The sequence below is a fragment of the Pomacea canaliculata genome, linkage group LG13 (assembly GCF_003073045.1).
Source record: "Pomacea canaliculata isolate SZHN2017 linkage group LG13, ASM307304v1, whole genome shotgun sequence".
Taxonomy (NCBI): Eukaryota; Metazoa; Mollusca; class Gastropoda; order Architaenioglossa; family Ampullariidae; genus Pomacea; species Pomacea canaliculata.
The window spans coordinates 2,642,717-2,660,332 of record NC_037602.1 but is presented as its reverse complement, the minus strand read 5'-3'; the positions used below and the strand labels follow the sequence as shown (position 1 = coordinate 2,660,332).

Genomic DNA, 17,616 nt, shown 5'->3' with positions numbered 1-17,616 from the left:
CTCTTTTCAGTGCTGATCTCTATTCCATGTGCATTTGAACTGTCATGCAGTCTGTTGGTTAGGTCTTGAAGTTCAGTGATAGTGCCTGCTAACAGATCTATATGCCATTTTGCAAAGCGTAGCTTGCAGATTGACCTTTAGCGAATGGAAGTGGAAGTATGATAATTGATGTCTCTATGTGGTTGTTTTTTTCTTCAGCTTAGTAAAGGCTCTCATGAGTGATACAGATAAGGCTGACATGAACATTGGTGAAGAGATCACCGATGGTGAGTGAGGGAAAAAAGTTATATTTAACAAACTATTTGGATTTAAGTTTTTGGCACAAAAAACTGCATTCAAATACAACCTTAATTGGCATAGCCTAATTTTTATTCTCAATGTTTGAAGGATTTTTAAAAATTGGAGCTTATACTTAAATGTTCTACTTTCTGGAATAGCACAGGATTGTAAGACACCAAAAGAACATAAACACATACAATCATTAATTTATATTTTGCTTTTGTTTTGCAGGCATTGACATCCATCCATGGATTGTTGATACAGAGGAAGGTCCACTAAAGTTCAGTGTGTGGGACTTCGCTGGGCAGACAGTATATTATAATACACACCAGGTTAGTGTTTTTATTTGTTTATTATCTTTATATGTGTAGTCAGGGTGAATACCACATGGTACAAGCTCATGCCTTGAACGACATAAAGTACAATAACAGTTTCTTTTAATGCAATTTATGGTTTGATTACAGGAAAAAATTATACTGACATGTTAATGAAATATGTAATAGTTTGCTTGACAAAATCCAGCTTTATTTAAAAATTACACAATTATGCTTATGTTTAAGCTTTGTATCTTATATTCCGGAAACCTTCAATGTGCAGTTCTTTTTGTCGGACCGGGCTGTGTACTTATTAATGTGGAACATCCGACTTGGGCATGAGCATGCAGGTCTTGACTTCTGGCTGAGCTCCATTTCTGTCCATGCCCCAAAGGCTCCAATCTTTGTTGTTGGGACACACGTTGATCAGGTTGTGCTGCTGCCTAAAAATTATGTTTGTTTGTATACATATCAATGTGTGAGTGCATTATGTCATCAGTGTCTTAGAGCGATTACAGCCAGACCACATCCAAATATGATCCTGTACGTGGCATTTGTGTGCACATCAGGGAAGTGAGTAGAGGGGAAAGGTGAAGGAAGAAAAGATTCAGTATCCAACTTTTGGGGTTTTTTTGGTTGTTTTGAGCATTAAATTTTGAAAGAAAAAATACTTTTGTAATTTTTATCGTATGTCTGTAACAGTTGTCTTTTATTAAATTAGGTTTCCAAGGTAGAATTGCCAACAAAAGAGATGCAGAAGAAGTATAATCAGATTGTTGGGTTCTTCTTTGTGTCATCTTTTACTGGTCAGGTAGGTTATGAAAAACATAAACAATATACACATGGACACAGTCATACATATTCACAGCACATATAGCAAAGGAATCAGTTAACATAGATTTTGAATCATTATAGATTTCTATGTGAAGTACAAGCCAAAAGTCTTATTTATTGACATCCAGTTTTGTGTACATATTCAGGGTATAAAGAATCTGAAAGAAAAAGTTGTAGAAATAACACTCCAGCAGCAGTACATGGGTGAGAAGATACCAGGAGTGTGGCTTTCATTTGAAGACAACATGAAAAGGTAGATGATACATATTCTTGCTCCGTGATATCCTGATATTTCACTATCACAGTTACATTATTATGCTTAACATAGAACAGCATATATAGCTGGGAAGATTGATCATAGGTCTAGCTCACAGCATTATACATATATAAAGATAAAAATATATTTTAATATGTGTGTTAAATGTCTGTATGAGTATATATGCCTGCCCTTGTGAGCGAAGACAAATTTCTGTCCTGGGTCTGCTTGACAGACAATAAAGTCTGTTTTGATTTGATTTGATTTTTATTTGATTTTTGCAGAATTGCTGACCGCAGTGTAATACCATACAGTGAACTGGAAAAGATTGCAAATCAGTCTGGCATTTTTGAAAAATCTGAGGTACTTGACTGAGACTGATTTTAGTTTGTTCTAACCTAACAGTATAATAGGGATGTTGCAGAAAAATAAACATACTATTATTTTCTTCCTATAGTTGTCTATTTTATATTTTTATAGCTTAAATGATCTTCTCTAAGATAAAAGTAACAACTGAGATTATTGCCAAACAGACACCTTTTGATAACCAATCTCTAGACATTTCAGAATATAGTCTTTTATGTGCAGGAACATCTGCTTAATTAGTTGCTTGGTGTCTCATTACTAAGTTCTTTTTTTAATCGGTCAGGTGGTCCAGGCAGTGCAGTTTCTTCATGAGCTGGGCTCCTTGCAGCATTTTACAAAAGAATTTTTGAAGGACCAGGTTGTCATTAATCCTCAGTGGATTGTTGATGTTATGGCATGTGTAGTGTCTGTGAAGGATTCTCCAATAAAGGTCAGTTCTGTGTATCCATAATCTGCTTTCAATTAATTTTGCAAGAATCATTGAGATACAGTTGACATTTTCAAAGAAGGAGATGCTGATGGTTTCTTTGTGAAACAGGATGGTAGACTAAAACATGAGGATATTAGTACAGTGTGGAAAGACTACCCAGTTCATCTGCATTCCTGGCTGTTGAGACTGACAGAAGAGTATGACCTGACATTTCCTCTTGGTGATGAGAAAGTGAATCTTGTCCCTTGTCTACTGACAGAAAAGGAACCAGAGGTATGGAAAGAGCTCAGATTTATACTATGGCCCTTGGTGGTACACCTTCACAGTATGCAAGCATACTTTTTCCAGCAGGGCTAAATGATGTCATTTTTTCCAAATTTGTGACATTTGTGGCAATTAATATATTGTAATGGTGTTAGTCATTATAGTTGTAATTTTTTTTTAATGAACTTTACTTATTCTTAAAGTTATACTTCATTGAGATGTATGCACATGGGGAATGTCTGCATTGTTTTGTGTTTTAGTTTGAATGGCCAGAGATTGAAAAAGGCAGTGAAGCAAGGGAGACTAAAATGGTGTACAAGTTTCATTATCTCCCTGCTGGTCTTTTTAATCGAGGGCAGGTAAGATAAGAAATCTACACTGAAGAACATTTTTGTTTTCTTCAAAGGAGTATTCTGTTTAGGATAATGATGGTATTTAAAAGTATTGTCTTTTTTTACAATCCAATAATAAGCATAAAGTTTGTATAGGTTCTTTTTCACAATCTGTATGCCAAACAATAATGAATGAAAATATGATATGATCATACAAATTTACTATTTTTAAAATACAGTGATACCTTTGTATTAAAACTGCTTTGTGCTTGAGCATCTCATGTGCTTACATATGCCAATATATTTACTTATTGCCAAGTGGAAGAGGGGCATATGTGTGTCTGAATATGGCATGGTTAAGTCAATGATATCGACAATACTAGAACAAAAAGAAGCTGATACAGCCAGAGGAGTCAAAGTGGTAACAAAGCAAAGGTCTCAAATGAAAAACAAAAACCCAGAGACAACCCCATTTCTTTACATATGCCATACTATAAATAATACAAGCAATAATACAAGGTGAATAATACAAAACACTATTGGTGAATGCTGTAACCAATTATTTACATTATTTCTTATAGGGGAAAAGGTGCTTGCCATTCAAACCATTGTACATAAAAAATAGTTTCCATGTCTTTTGAAGGTTCGTCTACATGAATTTAGTGATGGATCACTGATCTGGAAACGAGGTTCATACCTGCACAAAAATGGACATTTGTGCCTTGTCAGACAGAGCAGGTATGTGGTCGCAGTATGCATTCAGTCACATCGTGTAATGGCAGTTTCAAAACTCACCATGTTAATTCCTATAAAACGCTTGTGCTCTGTGATGTAATTTGATTTTTTTTCCTTTTGCTCTGTATCTGTTGAATACATTAAATGTAACCTGTCAACAGGGATTCAGAGTTGCTGGTTCAAGCACAGGGACCACGACCAGACAACATTTTGTTTCTTGTGCATGAAGTATATGAGGGGCTTATTCTAGAGTCTTTTCAAGGAGTCACTTATGACTATCTCATACCTTGTCCTGAGTGTCTGAGACTGGTGAGTGTAAATACAAAGAGGAAGAGAAAAAAGCTAATGTCATAGAATCATTTATGGACAAATTTCAATTTTAGTCAAATGCATAAACTTACGCTAGCACTTTAAAGTTCAAGTATAATGGCATGACTGATGTATGTTCCAAGTTTCTTACTAAGGTTGCAATATGAATCAGTCCTAAATTGTATTAAATATGTGCAGCCCATATCCTGCAGTGTAACGGTCAAAAGTACAGAAAAAAGTTAGCAGTTGATTTCTTCTAAACAGCGCTCTTTTTATCAGATGCTGAAAGATCCACATATGTTTCCTGCCTCCATTGTGCGACGTGCTGTAGAGTTGAAGGCTCCTTTCCTTCAGTGTCTTAAATACTTTCACACCATCTCCATTGTAGATCTACAGGGTAAAATGTCAGCTTTTCTTTGCTATATCATGCTGTACTCTGTATGAGCATGTGTGTGTGTGGACATATGTTCATGTGAGAGCTTGCATGTTTTGTAAGTGTATTATGACAACTACTAGTGCACAACGCTTAATCACAATGCTTAACACATAGTCTGAAAATTGTAAACTCTTTCACACACACAAAAGACAATGATTATCTGGCAGGTGTAAATGTCTTTTTTACTGTTTCTGTCCTCATATTCAAACCAGCATTAATTCACTTGTTAAAACTCACATTAATTCATGCATTTCCTCAGACAAGAGCTCTTACTTATATCTTCACTCATTCTCATACAGAAATCTAATATCCACCTGCTACAATGTTATTAACAGACCTCTGAATTCCACTGTCACAAAATGTCAGAGTATATCTGCAAATGCCACAAAAGCATATTCCTAACTCCTAAACTTAGTAATAATAATTTACAAGTAACTGCCATCATATGGTAGTGCACTACCAATCCTTAGCAACAAAATAGAATTCACAAGCAAGTTGCCTCTAATTTTCAGCCTCCATGCCTCCTGACAGCAGCACAGACTTTGACATGCACCTTGTACAGGCTGTTCGAGGACTGAAAGAACTGCATCATGACTTGGCAGCTGGTGAGAATAGTCACACATTGAGATGTTTAGTGAGCTTTACCTTCCTATCCGTTTAAAGACAGCGATGTATGGTTCATTGAGTGTGACAGTGTTTTCAGAAGCTCAAGTGTAGTGGGTTTTACAACTTCAAGAATGATTTATCTCTGGGGAGAAAGAGAATATTGTGTCTATTGTTTTATAGCTATTCTCATTGGAAGTACTAGGTTTTAATAGGTTCAAACCTGTCCATATCATCCCCATCCCTACATACATCCAATTGTCATCCTTCTTTCCTTCTTCCCTTCATTCATCTATCCACCTTTGATCCACTATCCCATCCACCTTCTATTATTCATCATTCATCAGTCATCCATTGATTGTTCATCTTCAATCACCCACAAACTTTCCATTATCTTTATCAATCATCAATCATCATCACATTCAATACAGCATCATCCATCATCATCAATCAAATTAATCAATAATGACCATCAATAAGTCATCATTAATTAGTCCATAAATCCATTGATAGTCATTAACCAATCAATTATTCATTTATTATCAACAATTAAACAATTGAGATGAAAATGTAAAATACGCTCTATGCAATGATTTAGTAAATTGCTGAAAAGCTTGCATCCAAGAACTGATCTATTCCAGATATATTTGTATCTTTCTGCAATGAAGATGAAGTGGGGGATAAACCAGGAATTATATCACCATCAAGAGTAATCAATGAGATGATGAAAATAGGCTACAAAAGGTATGATCGAGTTATTTGAATGAAAATTATGGCATTAAATATTCTAGTCAGCAGCCCCTAGACAACATATAAAGTGGATGCCAAGTAACGAAACAGTTATTTTTCATGAATGTCTGGATACAATAAATCCTCATTTGCTGTTGTCAATAGGTTCTTGAAAACTGAAACTTTTAGGAAGATGATAAAATATATAACCAAATCAATTTTACCATGGGCTAATTGATAGAAACAAGAGTTCAATAAAACCCTAAGCACTTCTTATCTTCTGTCTGATAAAAATCTCATGAAGACATGGGAGGGAGTGCAAACTTCAAACATTTTCCTCAGATGCAAATTAATTTTTTTTTTAGCTGTTGTTATGAACATTTTAACAAAATGTAATTAATGAAGATTTATTATACTGCGCTGTCTCTCATGATACTGTATTGTGCACATTCTGCAAGAGTTTTACAAACATGAAATAGCATACATTTGACATGTTAGGAGATTCTAGCTGGTAAAAATAAAGTTTATTATGCAAAATTTATTCTGTGTAGCTGGGTTGCTGACAAAAACTCTTCAATGGACGAAATGGTGAAGGCTTTAATGGATGCTAAGTTGTTTGTGGTATTCATGACAAATGCATATGTCAATGATGAGGTGTGTTGCAATCTCTTCAAGTATGCTCGCCTCACCTTGCACAAGCCATTGTTGCTGATTACTGTAGGCACTGGCTTTGAGTGGCAACAAGGGAGACTTGGCATTCTTCTGGCAGATGAGGTAGATAGTCATATGGTCAAACCAGTTGTTTATTTTTGTACCTTTTTATATTTTATATAATTTTCATTTACTGCTCTTGCTTTTGTTTTGAATTTGCACAATAATAACATAGCTATTTTGGTTTTATACATGTTGCTCAGTAGACTTTAAAGAACACAGCTACTATGTGTTATACATGTTTTTTAGGAGACTTAAAAGTTGATTTGGGCATTGAAAAGGAACCAGAACAGTCAAATGACAGATTATAACTTGAAATAGTTGAAAGTAATCATCATAAATAGAAAGGGAAAAAAGATACATTGGAAGATGTTTGTGGCTCAGGATACTGATGCTACTGTAGAGCAGCCTCTTGGAAAATCTAAAGCACATACACTGATTCTAGAGTCTTCATTGCTTGATGTAAAACCTGATGAAATTGTTTTCTTTCCCAGGTTTATGTGAACATGCAACAGGCAGATAGATATGAGATTAAACTTAAAGAGCTGAAAGAAAGACTGAAAGATCGAATTACCCAGAAAGTTGCCAGAGAAGAAAAAGAGTTCCCCCCTTGCTTCATCAGTTACTGCTGGCAAAATTCTACCAGAGCAGTTGCTAGAGGCTCTAGGTGCGTAAGAAATCTTATGATAGTAAGGCCTTTATATACTTCCTTGAAGAGGGTATTTCTGAGACATCAAGCAAGAAACCCTTGATATTAACTGGTCTATCATAGAATGTGTTGGCCTTTATCTCATAGATATGAATGGGACTTAAGGTTGGGAATTCAGGGATGTTGGTTAAGCAGTTTAGCTGCTCACCTACTTCAAGCTTAGCATAAATTGGCTGTTGATAAATACCATAGAGCAGAATGCACTTGCCAGCCTGCTGGTGTTAATATTGTTTGAAATTGTCACAATGCAAATTACTCTTCCTTAGAGCTATAGAAGGAGCCATTGGCTATGGTGATCCACGAGACATTAAAGACTTTCTGGAGAGCAAAGGCATTGCATGCTGGATTGATGTGGAACGCGTTGGTTTAGTATGTTGAAATTATTGCTATGATTTGGCTATTACAAAATAAAAGGGGGGAGGCTATTGTGGATTTTGCTGTCGTTATAATTATGTATGCATGGAGACACACAGACATCATATATATATATAGCAGTTTAAATGTTTCATGTGTGTATGTGTATATATATCAATGTTTTTAAGCATCTTCATTTTGCAGACATTATAATATTTATACTTCTCTTTTAGCATGGTTTATTTGAGGACATTGGAGAGGGTCTGGCCAAAGCCAAGGTTGTGGTAGCTTGTATATCAGATCAGTATGCAACTTCAAATAACTGCATGGTGGAATTCCGTTATGCTGCCAACGCTTTGAAGCTACCAATTATATTGGCTATTGTTGGGACCGGCAGCAGATGGAGGGCTACTGAGGTATGAAAAATATTAAGAGTGCAGTGTGGGTTATAGAGGAGATGGATTGACGTACTGGGTCGATTTTGTTTTCCTCAGCATTTCTAAAGCTAATATAGCTGATCTCCCTACTACATACGACCCCTCTCTTGCAGTTACCACCCAGTTGTGCTGGTTTTTAGTGAATCTTATGTACAGGGTGGTTTTGCACTATTGCTATAAATTTAATTGAACCATCTCAACAGTATAATCTGATTTATGCAGAAATTCTGAGGTTTAGCTTCATTTCAGGAAGAAATAGGATTCATTGTATATTTTTTTGTTTGGCATGTGTTCGCACAAACATGCAGGTAGGCACACTGTCCCAGAATTATCCAATGGTAAGCTTTCAAGAACAGCAAAGTCAAGCAGCCTTTGAACGCCTAGCTAACATGATTCAACAATACCTTGTCACTCCATGTATTGAACGTGAGAAAGTGAAGGTGGCCAAAGATGGCCATGACCACAAGTCCCTTTCCTTTCAGGTCAGTGCCATCATTTCATGGGTGTCACCTCAAAGCATTTTGATGAATGATGTGTTTACTTGATGATAAGTGTAACCTTTGCTTAGTGTAAGCATGTGTCCATATGTGTGTGTTAGAGAGAGAGAGAGCTAACGTCTACATCACATACATAAATAATCCAACTTATTCATTAAAAAGTAGAAATGCTTCAGCAAGAGGGAATATTGTAAACACAATCCAAATGTATGCCTTGTTTCTGTGTGTACAATGTATGTAAATATACTTAAATGTTTAAGGAGCTGTGTGAGCTGGTGCAGCGTAAATTTCTACGCCAGCTTGCAGTTTATGCAGAGATCCAAGATAGCATCATATATCCAAGGCTTTTCCTCATTGATTTCGTTAAAACTTTCATGGACCCTGGTAAGATTCCTTTTTTTTTTTTTTTTTAATGTCTCAGCTATTTCTTTAAATAAAACTGACTAAAGCGGAAGGCGTTTTTTTTTTTTTTTGGCTTTATTACAAAATGTAGCATCCTATTACAAAATGCTGATTTTTAAAAATGGATACAAATTATGGTGTTTATTTTTCTTCATACTTTGTTTACAATGTAAAGCTCAAGTACCAAGTGGAGAGGTGAAAAATGGAGGTGAAGGTAATCAGACACAGACACAGGATGCTTCCAAGGTGGATTTCCGTGAGAAGAGTTATTGTGCACATATCTTGTGTGAACAGGAGGAGGTAAGTTGTAAGAGAGGGTTGTATAAAACACTCCATACCTGCCTTTCTCCAAAACAAAAAGAGGATATTATTAGTTAGCAGTAACTGAATAAATATATGGTGTTATATGTTCCAAACCAGGCTCAAAGCACTTTACACACACCAGCATGTATGCACTCACACAACACAATGCAGAGCACACACATAGGAAAGGCATTATTATTAGGTAACACTGTTTTTTGAACATTGCAGGGTTGGCACGTTTCAGGAGATCCTTTACCTCTGCCACCTCAGTTTGGAACTACATTAGAAAAATATGCTCCCTTCATGGCCAGAATCACAGCCATTGCCAAATACAGCAAGAAAATGGTCATGAATTGCATGGGAACAGAAGTGGGCAAGCAATTTCTTCAGTGGCTAGAAAAGGCAAGCCTTCTAACATGGCATTAAGCTTATTAAACTTGCCGTATCTGTTGTGTTAAGATGTTATGGACTTTTCCCTCACTACATTTAAAGCAAGCATAACTGGACAAGATTTCAGGATGTTATGAATGCGTTACCTGAATACATTGTGAATGCAGGGTATGAGTTCACTGTCGCTCTAGTATTTGTGAGTATTTATTTCTACTCTTTTCACTTGGCCTTTACTGCTGCAGTAAAAATAGACATTTAAAAAAAACAGTCATAGTCTTTTGATATCTTTGCAGAATCCTCAGATTACAGAAAATTCTGATTTCCAAGACAGTTACCATGCACTACGCCAGACTATTGCAGAAGCAGACCAGTCCAGTGTTATGGGTAATACGGCCAGGTATAAAATATCTGTATATTTTTGCAGAGTTATGTTAGTGCTTGTAAAAATATATGAATAAGTATTCAAAGGTGTTTGTGTATATACTTATTTATAGGTTTCTGATGTGCTTCGATCTGTATATATGTGTGTGTATATATATATACTTTCATCCAATCAATAACATGTTGACATAGACATCATGTGAACTACCAACATTTTCCCCTCTCTTTTAAAGATGCCATCTTCCAAATGGCCGTGTGGTATGGTTGTGTGAAAAGCACAGGAAGAATGCAAGAGTAACAGTGCTAAGCGAGGCAGACACCATTACTAGCTCGCTTCATACTACTGAGTCTGTTTCTGTGGACTACATGATTCAAGCCCTCCGTGAAATGAACACCACAGACATGTCAAAACATGAGCCTCACAATGAATTCTCCACAGGTTAGATAAGGGTTGAGAGAAAATTCATTCATTATTAATAAGTTAGTCCTCATCTTGATTATTAATAATTTAGTACTCCTATATTCACTTCCTGACTAGACTTACTTCCCTTGAGACTATATAAGCTTTACATTTATTCAGTACGACCAGATTTCAGCCTGTGAATTTATATCAATAATAATATTTTCATCAATATTAATTAAGCTAAGATAATTTTTATGTGAATTTATCCTATATATCTTTGTTGCGTAACATATTTCAAATGTTTGCCTTTGCAGGAAAGCATTCAAAGCTGCTACATACTAAGCACGAAATTCCAACCTCAGGAGCGTCGCCATCTTCATTGACTCTGTCAAGCACAGCCAGAGATACATCTTCTACAGAATCTAAGTCATTACAGCCATTCACATCATCACAGACACTTCAGGTACAGGAGACTGTTGGACTTACAGGATCTCTGCATCGTCAGCCCTCTCAACTAACCTTCTCTGGAGTGAAGAGCAGAACATGTGTTTTGATGTAGCTGTGGCAGACTACACATTTTAATTCCTCCTTCATTCCTCTTTAGAGCAAAGATCTCCACTTTCAGCACAGACTTTTAGAGTTTGGGGCCATACATTGTTTTCTGTAAGATTGAGGTGAAACTGTGTTTTTCACGTTACACTGTTATTTAAAAACTAGCTTCAGCTGTTGTCGATCATAGTGGACCAAAGGTAATTGTCATGATAGCAGTTGATTTAGATTCAGTTTGAATTTGGTACTTTGAAACTGTCGTCAGGAGTTTTGTCATTGTGCATGTGATTGCATCTACAGGAATGGGAACGTTCTTTGCCTTATATCTGAGATTCAAGCTGTTTGCACACTATATATAGGAAAAATCATGCTTTTTTAGATTTTGTGATTTATTAAACATTATACAGTTGCTACAAACTTTGCACTCAGGTATTGTCTTCTAGTATTTAATCTGAATTGCACAGGTTTAAGAAAAACATTCATATTCACATGCTTTATCATATATATATATATGTTTGTACATAAGGAGGTAGAAATTAGTGCAATATTTGTCTTGGATATTCTTATACTTATACACACCGCTTGAGTACAAAATTAAATTCACTTCCGGATACTATTTTCAAATATCTGATCAAGTAAATATTCTGTTCATGAGATAGAGCTATTTCATGTTTTGATTCTCTTTATTGTAACATCATAAAGTGGGTTTGCTGCTACAGTGACACATCATCATGATTGAAATATAGTATCACACTAGCTGCACTCATTAATGATGTCAGAAGTTAGATCTAGGTAAAATATCTCCTACTTTTCCAAAAGAAGTTTATGAAAAAGTATTTTCCTGAAGAGCTAATGGCAACCATATTTTGCTAACCTGCAACATTTGTATAGTAAAGACTGTGACGGCAGTGATAAGTGATAAGGCTGTGGCGCGCTGTGTGACATCACCGAGGGAGAGGAAATGTCGGTCTTTGTTAGGATTTGAACCTCAAGGGATCTTTGGTGTGTCGTTAGTTGGAATAGAGATATATATGTATCTATGACCAAGTATTCATGTCATCAGCTCACACTGGGATCGAGTTGATGTGATCGGAGGATGAAAGATTCCAGTGTCATTTCTCTTATTAAACACAATATCCTATAAAACACTCAACTTTGTCCCCATGAACAGACATGAAAATAGATGAGATTCAAACTGATCCTACTCTTTACGAGATTCTAAGCAGTTTTATTTTGCCTTTACAATCGCTTTAAGTTTATCTTCATCTGTGCAGTTCAAATGCACAAATTTCCTTCATAGATAGGTAATCATTTCCAGAATATATAAATTTAATAAAGAAATTATGATATTAGAAGGACGTACTACTCGTTCAGCTTTTACACAACTGTCTGTAAGTTGAATATGTACAAAGCTAATGATATACTGTATATATAATAATGCACAAGAAGAATATTCAATTTGGTATTTAAAAATGTAGCATATTTTGGGGAGCTTGTTTCTGTTAGATGCTCCTCACAGAAGCTACATTTGGTAGACCAATTAACATTAAAGAACATTTAAATCACAATATTTTGTGCTTGGTTTTATTTTTTATAAATGTGTTCAAAATTGTTTCAGAAAGTCTGTATTTTCGTTATGATTCAAATAATAATTTTTTATCAAGTATTCACAATACACATGGCTATTAGATCTGATCTTGTTTACAATTTCATTTGTATTTCTTTATACCAGAATTTATTATACCCCAAGATGCATCTAACAAACATTTCTTTTTGTGTCTATACAAAAATATATATCTGTGACTGGACTTGTTCATAGTATGGATGTCCTTTGAATCCACAACCACCAATAGCTAGGAAGTGACCTTGCCCAATTTATTGGCAAATGTCTCCCATTGAAAAGACGCTTTATTTCAATGTATATATAGGTATATTCATTATACTTCCATTCATCTGTGCATACACACATTTATAAGTACATGTAGTTTAAACTGTTAACCTTGGGTTGTTAGCTAGTTAATCCTCAAAACTCTGGGGCATAAGTTGCCAACGAAATTCCAAGTCTTGCCTGCCACTTACATCTCCTCCTCGACAGCTCATCACCATGTTTCCAGTGACTTGCTTCCTCCTGGTGATGCCCATTTGAGACCAGGATATGGATGCCTGGTCTCGTCCATCTGAAGCAAGTGGCCTAGCCATCTCCATTGTCTGTTTCACCTCCATGATATTGTTGATGCCTGTACATCTGCCAATTTCATTGCTTATGGCCTACTGTTCCCAGTAACTTCTGAGAATTCAATGGAATTATCTCTTAACAGCAACAGGGGCGTTCAGTGGACCTTCACCAGGCAACTTGAGGATCTTGACTTTGCGGATGACATCAGCCTGTTGTCCCACAAACAACAACACGCACAACAAAGCTCACTCGGCTTGCAGAATAAGCAGCGATGACTGGCCTGACCATCAACATCAAGAAGACTGAGGTAATGCAGGTCAACAACAAGCAATTAAGATGCCACACTACAACTACTGTATATGGGGAATGTATTACAGAGTCTGACCGTTTCACCTACCTTAGCAGCATAGTCAGCAAAGATGGAGGTACAGATGAAGATGTAAGAAGCCGAATAAACAAAGCCAGGCTTGCATTCCACACCCTACGACCTATCTGGAACTCCAAGGCTTTATCTTTACACACCAAGATCCGCATCTTTAACACAAATGTAAAGTCAGTCCTTCTGTATGGATCTGAGACATGGTGAGTGACAAATGCCATCACTAACAAGATACAGACATTAGTCAACAGATGTTGGCGCCATATCATCAACATCAGATGGGCCGAAAAGATCTCCAATACAGACCTGTGGGATAGAACCAACCAAAAACCTGCCAGCCAAGACATCAAGAAGCGAAAGTGGGCCTGGATCGGTCACACCTTGCAAAAGCCAGCCGAAAATTTAACAAGACAAGCTTTGGGATGGAACCCACAGGAAAGGCGCAGGGTTGGGAGACCCAGACAGACATGGAGGAGATCAGTCCACAGAGAGGCGGAGACAGCTGGCGTGACATGGTACTAACTGAAAAGGGATGCCCAGAACCGGGTCCGATGGCGGGGTGTGGTTGCGGCCCTATGCTCCACTGGGGGCGAATAGGAACAACAACAAGAAGAAGAGTGGAATCATCATCCCTCAAAGCCATCTCAACCTTCATGTTGGTTCTTCAGGTTTCTGAGGCATATGAGAATTGATTGCACATTTAATTTATATATTTTCAGTTTGGTCATGACGATCTGCAAACCAGATGATCTCCAGACGTTCTGCAGCTTGTTGAAAGCTTGTGGTACAAGAAATTTGGTGGAGATTGTCTTTCTGATGTTGCTTGAAGTGTACCTGACAAGATACTTTAGTCATGCTCTTTTTCCAACTCTCCACCACGTACTTTTGTTTCCATTGTGCTCTTGTTTTTCATGCTCTTGGTAATGTCAGTGTGGATCTTGAGCCCCACACTACTTACCAACTTGTTGACCCTGTCTTTTCCTGGATATCATTTTAAGTGTGTGAAAGAAGTGTGAAGTCATTCTCAAAGTTGCAACGTTGCACTCAGGCTGTCATTCCCCGTACAGTATTCCTCCTGGTTTGTCTCCAATGGCTCTCATCATTACCCAGTTGATGAAAACAAGGAAGAGGGTTGGCAAGATCACTCATTCCTGCCTAACTCTTATTTTCACCTGGAGCCACTCCAATGCTGCATGTACTGACGCAGGACGTCTTTTTAATATATTACCTTTGGTAGAAATCTGATGCTCCTAGAATCTTCCAAAGTAAGGGATGGCGGAATTAGCTATCGAATGCTTTTTCAAGTAGATATAGGTGATATAAAACTATATAACCTGCAAATTCCAGCCTCCAAAACCCATCCGTTCATTAACCGCTGCGATTAGCACGTGCGATCAACATGCGCCGTAACAATGACGTACTATACGTCACGCTGGTGCACCATTCACAACATTGCCAGTGTAGCAGACAATCTGCATTCCTCGTGGTTCTGAAAAACTACTTTAGCACGAGAAATGCATACTTTCAACGTCCGATTAATCCAAACTGTTGGTCTGATTAGTGTTTTAGTAATGTTGCTTTAATTGTTCTCCTTTAAACAGCATTGAAGTGCTCTATCCATTCGATCGGCTCGTTAAAATTTCTATCAATAAATCTACCAGGAACTGAGCCGTTTATTTTCAGTTGAACTTTTAGCCAGATTGATTATTTTGTTTTAACATTTTCTAGGTGCATGTTTAGTGTTAACTGACGTACCAATGTGTACGGTGATGATTCATAGGTTCAAGTTTGTATTCTGTATGCCATGTCCCGCCTGCTCATCGGGCAGGACGCCTAATGTCCCGCTTTCTGGCTTTCTGGAAAGTCCATCAAATGTCCCAGTTGTCTTTAAAAATCACTTTTTTCGGCGTTCTTTGACGGTGACGACACCATCATCGGCCCGTGTCCCGCTTTCGCCCCCGAAACGTCTGGTCACCTTACATATAGTATCCTATATTTTGTCTAATGCAATTTCTATTACCCGGGATTTCAGAGAGGGGAAAGATGTGGAAAAAGTTCCAAAGCTGAGCTGTTTCTACTCCGTGTATTTGTATGTGAGTGTGCTATGACATTATAGTTGTCCTATTTATAGCCCATATTCGGCCATTTATAGTTGTTACATGCACTGGTCATATTTTGAAGATTCAGAGATGTGATTTTAAACACAAAAATTCTTTGTTATGTAGATTACTTGAATTACAGGAGTTTATTAAAAAAATCTTTCAGAAGAATTTAAAGAAATGACGACGTTATAGGAAAACACAATATGAAGTTTTAGGGAAGTGAGAGCACAAAAACATTTGGATACCTATAGGATAACGTGGGTCAATCTTGACTAATAGAAGAGCACTAGGTTTAGAGACGTTATATTAGAAGATTAAGAATGGCATGTTGTATCTTATAGCAACACAAGCTGGCATATCCATGAACTCCGAGTCTCCGACGTTCGTACTGTATAATGGTTCGTGTGGATGGTGTAGCAATATGAATCGTTGAGCAATATGAATCGTTGAAGCGAGGCATGCGAAGAGAATGTACTGAACCTAACAAGAAATAAATTACTACAAAGTTAAATTTAACAGTTGATAAACAAATGAAACGTTTAGGTTCAAGTTATTATAGCTTGCAAGCGATGTGGATAGCGGACTATTTTTGTTTGATATCCCTGCGCGAGTGGGTGTTTGATCGTCTGCTAAAGAGTAAATACAGGTCAAATTTAAATAAAAACAACATGAAAAAGCTAAACACATACAACTCACGCTTTATTATTGGTTTTGATTTAGTAAAATACCACGAAAATGTCTGCTAATTCATTCAACAACACTAGAAGATCCATAGTTTCTACGCATGAGCATGCCTCGCTTCAACGATTCATATTGGTATCTTCTACTTGGCGGGCGGATTATTAGGGACGATAACTCTCAACGATAAAGGGAGAGAACTTTTTTGTTATTCAGCATGTGATCAGGGAACTAGTACAAGTTCGTGGTGTAGCGGACAAGGATTTGAGTCTCAGTGAAATGGCGAATGCTACTACAGTTGCAGTTTTGGAGCCCAACTATAGATGCTTGCAATGTCGACTTATTAAATTTAGGCAAAAGGCAGATCTAGACAAAGTTGAGAAAATTTCATGTTCCCAACATCGAATGCTTTCTTTACAAAAAGAAGACGGACATACGGCGATTTTGCATATGAAACACGGAAGGATTGAACCACTTGGAAAATGGGAAAGGTTAGCTTGGGGAGTCTTTTGATGCACATGTGTTACTATGCCATCATTAAGGCTATTGAGCAGAAGTATTGGGTACGATAGAGGTGAAGCTGAGCAGACTGAACAGAGAGGAGTGGGGTGTGAAATTCTGTGCCCTTAATGAACTGCCCGTAATGAATCATGAGAGTTTGGGGAGGATTTTATTTTTCATCGGTTAAAATTAGGCTCTGTAGTTAAAGTTCCTGGCCTCTCGTAATACCTAAGTAACTTATTTGTTCTAGTCTTATTTGGCAAAATACTGATTTCTAAAAGTGGATATTTATTATTAAAACACTGACTAAAAAAGCGGTTTAAATTCGTTGTAAGGATCGGGTAATGCAACATGAGATGACTAGATATACTGTGAGAAAGTATAAAGAACATCATCAAGTATTAGTTTAAATTAAACAAAGCATAATTACTGAGCTGATATTTATTGGATGTGTTTCAGTATTTACTGGGACAAACATTCCACAGGATCTGACGAGATCAGTGTAATGTTTGCACAGGATCACAACCAAACAGTAAGCGAAGTTGTTATCTACAATGACAGAATTTCTGTGAGACGCCAGATTGAGTTTCAGCCTCTTAAAAAAGCAGTTGAAGGCTTTGGTAAGCAACTGGTACATTCCCATATGAAAACATAAACACATAATATAGTGTGATTGTGTTGGAAATGATAAAAATTAAACAACAAACATTCGTTTTGTGCATAGAAACTAGCAGAAACTGTATCAAAGCTGAAGATT

The 17,616-nt window shown here is 36.9% G+C and overlaps 2 protein-coding genes across 6 annotated transcripts in view; both read left to right on the top strand.

The window, feature by feature from the left end:
- LOC112554025 overlaps window positions 1–12,591 on the top strand; it is a 57,896-nt gene extending 45,305 nt beyond the window's left edge. For all 5 annotated transcript variants that reach the window (XM_025221595.1, XM_025221594.1, XM_025221593.1 and 2 more), the window contains 25 exons: window positions 199–266; window positions 511–611; window positions 877–1,023; window positions 1,315–1,404; window positions 1,574–1,680; window positions 1,968–2,046; window positions 2,333–2,479; window positions 2,588–2,752; window positions 3,004–3,102; window positions 3,719–3,813; window positions 3,972–4,119; window positions 4,399–4,516; window positions 5,068–5,160; window positions 5,800–5,902; window positions 6,439–6,661; window positions 7,093–7,265; window positions 7,574–7,676; window positions 7,895–8,077; window positions 8,407–8,580; window positions 8,856–8,979; window positions 9,173–9,297; window positions 9,529–9,702; window positions 9,984–10,087; window positions 10,305–10,510; window positions 10,789–12,591. In XM_025221595.1, coding sequence (XP_025077380.1) covers window positions 199–266; window positions 511–611; window positions 877–1,023; window positions 1,315–1,404; window positions 1,574–1,680; window positions 1,968–2,046; window positions 2,333–2,479; window positions 2,588–2,752; window positions 3,004–3,102; window positions 3,719–3,813; window positions 3,972–4,119; window positions 4,399–4,516; window positions 5,068–5,160; window positions 5,800–5,902; window positions 6,439–6,661; window positions 7,093–7,265; window positions 7,574–7,676; window positions 7,895–8,077; window positions 8,407–8,580; window positions 8,856–8,979; window positions 9,173–9,297; window positions 9,529–9,702; window positions 9,984–10,087; window positions 10,305–10,510; window positions 10,789–11,033 — 3,394 coding nt within the window. In that variant the 3' untranslated portion in view covers window positions 11,034–12,591. The remainder of the gene's footprint in view (window positions 1–198; window positions 267–510; window positions 612–876; window positions 1,024–1,314; window positions 1,405–1,573; window positions 1,681–1,967; window positions 2,047–2,332; window positions 2,480–2,587; window positions 2,753–3,003; window positions 3,103–3,718; window positions 3,814–3,971; window positions 4,120–4,398; window positions 4,517–5,067; window positions 5,161–5,799; window positions 5,903–6,438; window positions 6,662–7,092; window positions 7,266–7,573; window positions 7,677–7,894; window positions 8,078–8,406; window positions 8,581–8,855; window positions 8,980–9,172; window positions 9,298–9,528; window positions 9,703–9,983; window positions 10,088–10,304; window positions 10,511–10,788) is intronic.
- Window positions 12,592–16,564: 3,973 nt separating this feature from the next.
- The window catches only part of LOC112554352 (spatacsin-like), a 30,313-nt gene continuing 29,261 nt past the window's right edge, over window positions 16,565–17,616 (top strand). The window contains exons 1-2 of the mRNA XM_025222094.1: window positions 16,565–16,849; window positions 17,319–17,479. Of these exons, the coding sequence (XP_025077879.1) occupies window positions 16,638–16,849; window positions 17,319–17,479 (373 nt within the window). The 5' untranslated portion in view covers window positions 16,565–16,637. The remainder of the gene's footprint in view (window positions 16,850–17,318; window positions 17,480–17,616) is intronic.